The sequence below is a fragment of the Callospermophilus lateralis genome, chromosome 5 (genome assembly GCF_048772815.1).
Source record: "Callospermophilus lateralis isolate mCalLat2 chromosome 5, mCalLat2.hap1, whole genome shotgun sequence".
Taxonomy (NCBI): Eukaryota; Metazoa; Chordata; class Mammalia; order Rodentia; family Sciuridae; genus Callospermophilus; species Callospermophilus lateralis.
Genome location: NC_135309.1, coordinates 10000244 through 10011337, shown reverse-complemented (window position 1 = coordinate 10011337; position 11094 = coordinate 10000244). Strand labels below are relative to the sequence as shown.

The 11094-nt window shown below is 41.2% G+C and overlaps 1 protein-coding gene across 1 annotated transcript; it reads left to right on the top strand.

Annotated features, from left to right (window-relative positions):
• Positions 1-1440: 1440 nt before the first annotated feature.
• LOC143390372 (olfactory receptor 2AJ1-like) lies at positions 1441-2385 on the top strand. Its single transcript, XM_076842792.1, has one exon. It carries the CDS (start codon positions 1441-1443, stop codon positions 2383-2385), a length of 945 nt encoding a protein of 314 aa, XP_076698907.1.
• The last annotated feature ends 8709 nt before the right edge of the window (positions 2386-11094 follow it).

The window sequence follows — 11094 nt, the reverse complement described above, 5'->3', positions numbered from 1 at the left end:
GGAAGAAGTCTGAGAGGTACACCTATGCCAAGGCATTTATCCTATGCAGGAGACTCGTGACTGGTACTTGCTTCACATTAACACTTTTCTTTTGTAATCTGATTAATTGGAAACTGTAATCTCCACTAAGAAAAAAGCATTTGGATGGATGGCAACAGAGCATCCCAGCATTTTATTAATGTCCAGATATTTGGCTGTTTTTCTTACTCTTTGTAAATCCTGTTGCCATTCTTTTTTATTTTTCTACTTTATGTGTATGAGACCTATCATCATAATAGGTACCCATTGATTTCCCTATTGTTGAAGGGTGTGTCTGTTCTGATCATCTGCTATTCATCAAATATTTTAAAACAAATGCACTTGGGTTATGGAACCCACTGCTAAAATTCTTCATGAGAATATATTTGCCACTTAGTCCTCACTAGCATCTCCCACACTTCCCACAGTATAAACAACAAGAAGATAAGTTTTTGAATTTAGATGCACAGATTATTGGAAGACAGATTTATTACTTCACAAAGTAATGTAAACGGTATCCAATGGTATTTAAAGGTGGACTGACCTAATAAAAACTTCACCAGTTTGATAAAGCCTTTTGGTTTACTGTAAAGAGAAGGTCTGACTTATCTGCAAGGGAAGGCTGCAGGCCCCTCTTGAAGGGGTGTGCTCCCAAGGCTGAGGAGCTTGGGCTTCTGCAGTGAGCAGCTCTGCCAGTCTGAGCACAGCCTTCCCTTTGAGGCAGAAGTGCACATCACTATGTGAGACCACAGAAGACAGGTGTCCAGGGTCAACACACATATGGAGACAGCCCTGTCTTCAACACCAAGAGCAAACACCTGCCGGAACATTCTCCATGTCCTCCTTTGTTCTTAAAGGTGGGTGAACAGTCCCTCAGGTGAGTGAGACTGTGTAAATGCTGTAAGTTACCAGCAGTGAGGAAAACATCTGCAAAAAAATCAGTCTAGGAGCATTAGATTGGTCCATGAACCAACAGGGATCCCACCTGTACTCAGGTCTACAGTGCTGTCTTCATGCCCAGAACACTTACAGAACTTTGCTTCCTTCCAGACATCACAGTCATGATGCAGAGGGGATCCTGCAGTGGGGGAGCTCAGGGAGTCAATGGGAGCAGCTGTGACTCACTGGCCAGTCTGCACCCAAGGTGCTGGTGAGACACAGACTCCCCTCCATTCAGCTGCCCTGGATGAGAAGCCCTTGCTCAAAATACAGCAAAAGATGGAAAACTCAAGTGAAGCCTTCACCTGATAGAGCATTTAGTAAACTAGACAAGTATAATTGGATGAACCTACACCTGCAGGAGTCACCATTTTTTCTGAAACTGTCACACATAATATGACAATTTCCAAATAGTCCAACTTTACCATTCAATAGTATTTATACTTGGGTGCATTTTCTGTGACCTTGGTGGAGCTTCCAAGCATGACAAGTTTGGAGAACCACACTGTGGCTGAGTTTTTTCTTCTGGGACTGCTTCAACACATACCAGCTCACTTTTGTGTCTTCCTGCTCATCTCCATGATGTTCTTCGTCACGCTGACAGGAAACAGCCTCCTCATCCTGCTGATCCTGGTGGACCCCCTTCTGCACACTCCTATGTACTTTTTCCTGTGGCAGCTCTCTCTCATTTACATCCTGTTCACAATTGCCATTGTCCCCAAGATGATTCCTGACTTCCTTCTGCACAAGACTGCCATCTCTGTGTCTGGCTGTGGGACACAAATCTTCCTGGGATTGGCCTTGGGTGGAACTGAGTGCATCCTTTTGGGACTCATGTCCTATGACCGATATGTGGCCATCTGTAAGCCTCTCCACTACTTGCTGCACATGAACTGGACCCTCTGCAGGCAGATGGCACTGAGCTCATGGGTGAGTGGTGCTTTCAATGCCTTGGTACACACTGTCTACACCATGAAGTTCCCTTTCTGTGGACCCAGAGAAATCCATCATTTTTACTGTGAACTCCCTGGTGTCCTGCAGCTCTCTTGTGAGGACACCTTGGCATATGAGATGGGGGTGTTGATCAGTACCACTATTCTGCTTCTCATTCCATTCTCCATCATCCTTGCCTCCTACATACTCATCCTGGTCACCATCATCCACATGGCTTCTGCCGAGGGGAGGAAGAAAGCTTTCTCCACCTGCTCCTCTCACTTGGTGGTGGTCAGCTTATACTATGGTGCGATCATTTTCATGTACATGAGGCCAATCTCTTCCCATACTCCAGGCCAAGATAAAGTTGTGTCTGTCTTCTACACCATTGTGACACCAATGCTCAACCCCTTGATCTATAGTCTTCGAAATAAGGATGTCGTGGGAGCCCTGAGAAAAACTCTATGGAAGTGTTCAGCATGTGGGAAAACGTGACTATGAGGACTGGGCTTCTTGAGTATTGACCAAACGTGAGCATTGACCAAACATTAGACTGCCTCCAGTAGAGATGCTCAGAGTCAGGGGTGCAGGTGAGGGGCCACTGAATATTCTGAAGTGTCAGGTGTGGCACCAAAGGGATGCTGGGCTTCTCTGCAGAAACTACAGCTTGGCCAGTGTGATGACGGTGGCACTACCCAGCTGTCAGGAAGACAGGGAGGCTCTGGTTTCAACCATGTTGTCAGAGAGAAGCATGTGACTGCATTAGTAGAACTGTGTTTACAGCTTATTATGAAAAGTCACCCTCTGTAAGGTACAGGGATAGAAGATCTGCAATTTACAGGTCTCATTAGTAAGTCAACTTCAAAATGAATATTTTATTTTAATTAAATGCATATAAGTGTCATATACAGTCCTTTAAAAACAATTGAGGTGCTGGATGGCCATGTGTGTATGTTTGACATAAAGATTCCTTTGTTCATTAAACATACCCGTCTCCAATTCTAGGGAGAACTTTTGTAATCACAGATTGTGTGTGGAGTGGTTTATGTTAACCTTGAAATTCTTACCTGAAGAGTGAGGAATAAGGCACAGCCCTGCCCTCAATGCTGCCACATTCAGGAGTCAGATGGGTGATGGGTGATAGATTTAAATCTGCATAATGCTTTTGGTAGTATGACCATTTTGACAATATTAATTCTGCCTATCCAGGAGCATGGGAGATCTTTCCATCTTCTGAAATTTTCTTCACTTTCTTTCTTTAGTGTTCTGAAGTTTTCATTGTAGAGATCATTCACCTCTTTCTTTAGATTGATTCCCAGGTATTTTTATAATTTTTGAGGCTATTTTGAATGGAGTAGTTTTCCTAATTTCTCTTTCAGTGGATTCTTTGCTAATGTATAAGAAGGCATTTGATTTAATGGGTGTTGATTTTATATGGTGTTAGTTTGCAAATTCATTTATTAGTTCTAGAAGATTTCTGGTGGAATTTTTTTGATCTTCTAGATATAGAATCATGTCATCAGCAAAGAGTGATAGTTTGAGTACTTCTTTACCTGTTTGTATTCTTTTAATTTCTTTCTTCTCTCTAGTTACTCTAGCTAGAGTTTCAATGATGAAGTTGAATAGAAGTGGTGAAAGAGGACATCCTTTTCTTGTCCCAATTTTTAGCAGGAATGCTTTCAATTTTCCTCTATTTAGAATGATGCTGGCCTTGAGTTTAGTATATATAGCCTTATGTTGACATATGTTCCTACCATCCCTAGTTTTTCTAGTGTTTTGAAAAATAAAGTGTGCTGTATTTTGTGAAATGCTTATTCTGTATCTATTGAGATGATCATGTGATTCTTGTTTTTAAGGCTGCTACTATGATGTATTATGTATATTGATTTCTGTATGTTGAACTACCTTGCAGCTCTGGGGTGAATCCCACTTGATGGTGAAGCACTGTTTTTTAAATATATTTTTGCATGTGATTTGCCAGAATTTTATTGAGAATTTCTGCATCTATGTTCATCAGGGATATTGGTCTGAAGTTTTCTTTCCTTGGTGTGTTTTTGACTGGTTTTTGTATCCGGGTGATATTAGCCTCATAGAATAAATTTGGAAGGGTTCCCTCTTTGTCAATTTTTAGAAGTATTGGTGTTAATTCTTCTTTGAAAGTCTTGTAGAACTTGGCTGAGAATTCAACTGGTCCTGGACTTTTCTTAGTTGGTAGGCTTTTGATGGCATTTTCTATTTCATTACTTGAAATTGATGTATTTCAATTATATGACCTGCTCATTTAGAGTGTGTAGGTCATATTTCTCTAGAAATTTGTTGATGTCTTCTATTTTATTAGAGTATAAATTTGCAAAATAGTTTCTAATTATCTTCTTCATTTCAGACATATCTACTGTGATATTTCCTTCTTCATCTTGTATTTTAGTAATTTGAGTTTTCTCTTTTTTTTCTCTTTGTTAGAATGGCCACAGTTTTATCTATTTTAATAATTTGTTCAAAGAACCAACATTTTGTTTTGTAATTTTTTTCGGTTGTTTCTTTTGTTGAGATTTCATTGATTTCAGCTGTGATTTTAATTGTTTCCTGTCTTCTATTGCTTTTGGTTGATTTCTTCCTCTGTTTTTAGGGCTTTGAGATGTAGTGTTAGGTCATTTGTTTATTAATATTTTTATTCTTTTAATCAATAAACTCAACGCAATGAACTTTTCTCTTAGTACTGCCTTTATAATGTTCCAGAGATTTTGATATGTTGTATCAGTGTTCTCATTTAACTCTAAGATTTTTAAAATTTCATCCTTGATTTCTTCTACTACCCACTCATCGTTCAATTGTGTATTATTTAGTATCCGTTTCTGACAGTACCTTCTATTTTTAATTGTATCATTGATATCTGATTTCATTCCATTGTGGTCTGATAGAATGCAGGGCATTATCTCTGCTTTTTTGTATTTACTAATAGTTTCATTGTGGCATAAGATATAATCTGTTTTAGAGAAGGAGTCATGTGCTGCTGAGAAGAAAGTGTATTTGTTTGAAGATGTATGAAATAATCTATATGTGTCTATTAAGTCTAATTGTTGATTGTATTATTTAGTTTTATAGTTTCCCTATTTAGTTTTTGTTGGAAAAATCTGTCCAGTAGTGAGAGAGGTGTGTTAAAATCACCCAGAATTATTGTACTGTGGTCCATTCGATTCTTGAAATTGAGTAGGGTTTGTTTGATGTTAATAGATGTTAATCGTTTGGGTCATAAGTGTGCTATTTCTTGCTGATATACACTTCCCTTAAGAAGTATGAAATATCCTTCTTTGTCTCTTCTGAATAACTTTGGTTTGAACTCTTCTTTATCTGAAACAAAAATGGAAACCCCTGCTTGTTTCCTCAATCCATTTGAGCGATAAGTTTTTCCCCATCCTTTTGCTTTGAGACTGTGGATGTCTTTGCCCATGAGATAGCACATTGTTGGATCTTGCTTTTTAATACAATCTGCCAGTCTCCGTCTTTGGATTGATGAGTTTAGGCAGTTAATATTCAAGGTTATTATTGAGATATGGTTTGTATTCCCTGTCATCTTGATTCATTTCTGGTTTTTGATTTGTCCTAGTTTCTCCTTTGGTTGAATGTCCCTTTAGTGTAGACCCTACGTTTGCTGGTTTTCACTTTTTTTTTTTCACTTCATCCTCATGGAATATTTTGTTGAGAATGCTCTGTAGTGTAGACTTTCTAGTTGTGCATTCTTTTAATTTTTGTTTATTGTGGAATTATTTAATTATATTTTCAAATCTGTATCTTAATTTTGCTGGACATAAAATTATTAGTTGGCATATATTTTCTTTCAGTGATTGAAATATATTATTTAGGACTTCCTAGTTTTGAGGGTCTGGGCTGAGAAATCATTGAGATCCAAGTTGATTTTTCCTTATATGTAATTTAATTTTTTTTTCTCACAGTGTTTGAGATTTTATCTTTATTCTCTGTGTTAGTCATTCTCATTAAAATGTTTCTTGGTGTGGGTCTGCTGTTATGAGAGAGGCTTTTCTAGCACTAGTGAGGCCCTGGGTTTTAACCTCACCATGGAAACAAAAAACAATAACAACAAAAATTACTTGGGGAGACAGAGGCAGGAGGAGCCCAAAGTTCAGTTCAGCACCTGCAAACTGTGAAACCCTAGCTCAAAAAACAAAAAAATAAAAACATGTGTCATGGATTCAGCTCAGAGGTTGTGCCCCCTGGGATTATTCCACAGCACCTCAATGAAAAACATTTCTCTATACACATATAGTATCAGCTGCTGCAACTTCAAGCAACTTAGCAAATTATGCTTGTTAGGTGCAGGGCAGACTGAAGTAACTAAGTTGTCTGCAAGGCAGGCTGAACAAACTTTAGCTGCAGGATACCCCACGCACTCAGATCCCCCTCTGTCTGGTCCTTTATCACCTGTTTGCGTCATGTCTGAACACTCAACCCGATTCAAGGCTGAACCCTCGACCCCCACCCACCTGGTGCAACCAAAACCCACATCTGACCCCTGCCCCATCTGCCTGAAGGCAGAAGATGACACCCTTAGCAACCACTGTATGATCCAATCATTGTATGCCAACAAGGCAGTTTGGAGACCCAGAGACCCCATTAGATTTTGGCTATAAAAAGTCCCTCCTGCTGGGTCCCCCTCTCTTGCTCTCTCTCACGTTCACTCTCTCTCACTCTCACTCTCACCCTCTCTCTTGCTCTTGCTTTCACTTTCCCTCTCCCTCTCACTCTCTCCCCTCTCTCTCTGGTATCCCCTGTCTTTCTTCTCTCTTTTCCCCTCTTTCCTTCTCACTCTCCCTTTTTTCTCCTCTTTTGCACTGCTGCAATAAAGATCTCTTGGTCGCTGCGAGTGTTGTGGTCACTTTCCTTTCAATGCTGCCCAGCACAGTGGCGCGTCCCTGCAATCCCAGTGGTATGGGAGGCTGAGGCAGGAGAATTGCAATTCAAAGCCAGCCTCAGCAACTTAGCGAGGCCCTAAGCAAATGAGCAAGAGACTGTCTCAAAATAAAATATAAATAAATGAATGAATAAAATAAAATAAAAAGAGCTGGAATTTTTGGCTCAAAAATTTTGCGTTAGTTGTGTTAGGTGTAGAGCAGGCTGGAACTTGGTGAAGATGGTGACTTCTGAGAGAAAGAGCATGAAGTGAAGGATAACCTGGACACTCAAACCCCCATCTGTCTGTTCTTTATCGCCTATTTACCTCAAGTCCAAATGCTCAAACCCTGCACTCAAGGCTAAACTCAAGGTGAACCCCCTGCTCAAGGCTGAACACTCAACACCACCCCCCCACACCACCCCTGCTCCCCCAGCAAGGCTGAACACTGAACCCACCTTATGCCAACAAGGCAGCTTGAAAACCCAGAGACCCTATTAGATTTAGGCAGCACAGCAGACGGGCTACAAATCCCTTCAGCTGGGCTCCCTCTCTCTCGCAAACATCCATTGGAGGAAAGGATAGTTTTTTTTTTCAAAAAAATGGTGCTGAAAAGTAGAAATTTAGATGTAGCAAAATGGAATTAAACCTCTACTTCTCACCACATACAAAACTCAAATTAAAGTGGATCAAGCATCTAGAAATTAGACTGGAGACTCTGCACCTAATAGAAGAAAAAGGAGGCCCACGTTTTCATCATGTCAGATTAGGGCTTGACTTCGGCTCATGCTCTCTCTCCCAGAGGTCACCATCTTCACCAAGTTCCAAGCAAATGCTTCCTACCTGAATTAGTACCCAGCCCAATCAAAAAGCTCCCAATCAAAAAGCTCCACCTGAAAAGGGCTGGGGCCAAGAACCTGTCACTTTAGCTAATTTTTAATTATCTTCAGCTGTCAGTCATGATGCAGAGGCAAGCCTGGTCAATCAGGGATGCGGGTGGAACTGTCCAATCAAGTGCACCAGCGGAGGGGAAGGGGGGCTTCTGTAATCTCAGGAGATTTTGTCCTCATCAACTCCGCTTCGCCATTTTCAAGGCCCAAGTGACTCTGCACCTCCTGTGTTGCAATCTCGGGTGCCTGGAAGTTCCTGGAGAGAACACTGGGTCACCAAGGAAGCTAAAACTGGTGAAGTTGCGACCAGGGCTGATGCGACTCCCTCAGCACCTGCCCTGGTGCCCTGGTGTGCCGGTGAGCTAGGGAGTAGGGCACAGTCTCAGTCCCCTGGTCCCACCGGTTGGGCTGGGTGGTGGGTCCTTGAAGTCAGAGGCAGAGCGTTCAACCTTGTCCCCGCTGGCGGGTGGCCCTGAGCTTCTTTCCTCTGCTCCTGAATGGTGGGGTGGGTGTTAGCTTCTTGGAGTTGGTCAGAGCCTGCGTTCTTGTCCTGGCTAGCTTATGGCATGGGCCCAGGGTTGGGATGGGTGGCTACTCTCTGTGGTCAGCTGCAAAGCCTAAGGCTCTTTTCCTGCTGCTTGGTTGCCCTGGACCCTCTCCAGTTGCTCCTCATTGTTGGGTGGGTGGCCTAGGTCCCTGGGGTCCCCTCCCTTCCCTGCTGGTTTCCTATTTAGAAAGTCTGATAAGGTTAGTGATGTATTGTGAGTAGTAGTTTTAAGAATTTTCATCTGACACGGTAATTAAGATAATTAGCTATTACAGGGCTTAAGATAGCCCAAGATAATGCTTGCTCTCCACACAGAACCTGTCTTCCTACCCTCATGGTGGTCTAGTTAGCCAAAGTCAAGTGATCTGAAGGTTCTTTGATGTAAATGAAAGTGATACTGCCAGTTATCAGTGAGGAGTCCTGCCTCCCCACATGTTGAAGTCTGAACCTTAGAGAAGCACACTGAGGCAAACATAAAGTAGGGTTTATCTAATAAGGGGTAACCTAGACTTCTCCCAGGAAGGAGAAGGGGCCTCAGCTGGTATCCTGGTATCCCAAGAAGCAAGGTGTTCCACGTTTTTATGTGTCCTAGGCTTCCTCTGTTCTCCTGCCCTCTCCCCCTTATCTTTCTCCTTCCTGCACACCTGAGTAGGCCCAGGAATGCTGGGAGGGATGGCCCAAAGGTGGGACACAGGTGGGCTGAAGAGGGAAGGGCAGGATGGAGCAGCCCAGGACACCTTAACAACCTTATAGCTCCCTGTAGGGAGGGGCAATTCCTGGGGCAGGTTACCTTGGCAACAAGTTGGAGCAGGAGCAGGTTCTTGGTAAGGGTGAAGGAAGGGCTCTGAAGGAATTAACATTTCAATCCCTCAGTGGGCAGTCTCCCACTTCCCAGACTCACTCAAAATTGGCCTCCTTGATGGGACCTGAGTGGGTTTACCTGACCTGACTGGGTTTACCTATCTATACTGACTGCCTGTCTGGTCTGAATGTTTTTTTGATGTAGATGCAAGTTCATAGAGAACTTCAGTTCACACCTGTAAAAATCCTGTGCTTTTCCTTTTATCTTTCTTAGACAACATATCACAATTTCTTTTTTTATTAATATTATTCTTTTTTTAATTGCTTTTATTTTTTAAATAAATGACAGTGGAATGCACACAATTCTTATTACACATATAGAACACAATTTTTTCATATCTTGTTTGCATATAAAGTATGTTCACACCAATTCATGTGTTTACATGTACTTTGGATAATGATGTCCATCACATTCCACCATTATTGCTAATCCCCTGCCCCCTCCCTACCCCTCCCTCCTCTCTGCCCTATCTAGAGTTGTCTTTTCCTTCCATGGCCCCCCTCCCTACCCCACTATGAGTCAGTCACCTTATATAAGAGAAAACATTCACCATTTGTTTTTTTTTGGGGGGGATTGGCTAACTTTATTTAGCATTATCTTCTCCAACTCCATCCATTTACCTGCAAATGCCATGATTTTATTCTCTTTTATTGCTGAGTAAAATTCCATTGTGTATATATGCCACATTTTTTTTAATCTGTTCATCTTCTGAAGGGCATCGAGGTTCATTCCACAGTTTAGCTATTGAGAATTGTGCTGCTATAAACATTGATGTGGCTGTGTCCCTGTAGTATGCTGTTTTTAAGTCCTGTGGGTATAAACTGAGGAGTGGGATAGCTGGGTCAAATGGTGGTTCCATTCCAAGTTTTCCAATGAAACTCCATACTGCTTTCCATATTGGCTGCACGAGTTTGTAGTCCCACAGCAATGTATGAGTATGCCTTTTTCCCCATCCTAACCAACATTTATTGTTGTTTGTCTTCATAATAGCTGCCATTCTGACTGGTATCTTAGAGTAGTTTTGCATTTTTCTAATTTCAAGAGATGATGAACATTGTTTCATATATTTGTTGATTGATTGTATATCCTCTTCTGAGAAGTGTCTGTTCAGGTCCTTGCTCCATTTGTTGATTGGGTTATATTATTTTAGTTTTTTGGTGTTTAGCTTTTGAGTGCTTTATATATCCTAGAGATTAGTGGTCTATCTGATGTGCGAGGGGTAAAAATTTGCTCCCAAGGTGTAGGCTCTCTATTCACCTCACAGATTGTTTCTTTTGCTCTAGAAACTTTTTAGTTTGAGTCCATCACATTTATTGATTCTTGGTTTTAATTCTTGTGCTATAGGAGTCTTATTAAGGAAGTTGGGGCCTAATCCCACATGATAAAGATTTGGGCCTACTTTTTCTTCTTTTAGATGCAGGTTTTCTGTTTTAATTCCTGGGTCCTTGATCCACTTTGGGTTGAGTTTTGTGCATGGTGAGAGATAGGGGTTTAATTTCATTTTGTTGCATATGGATTTTCAGTTTTCCCAGCACCATTTATTGAAGAGGCCATCTTTTCTCCAATGCATATTTTTGGCACCTTTGTCTAATATAAGATAATTGTAGTTTTGGGGGTTAGTCTCTGTGTCATCTATTCTGTACCATTGGCCTACCAGTCTGTTTTGGTGCCAATACCATGCAATACTATTGCTCTGTAGTATAGTTTAAGGCCTGGTATAGTGATGCCACCTGCTTCACTCTTCCTGCTAAGGATTGCTTTAGCTATTCTGGGTCTCTTATTTTTTCAGATGAATTTCATGATTGTTTTTTCTATTTCTATGAGGAATGCCATTGGGGTTTTGATTGGAATTGCATTAAATCTGTATAGTGTTTTTGGTAGTCTGGTCATTTTGATAATATTAATTCTGCCTATCCAAGAGCAAGGTAGATCTTTCTAAGGTCTTCTTTGATTTCTTTCTTTAGGGATCTGTAGTTTTCATTGTACAGATCTTTCATCT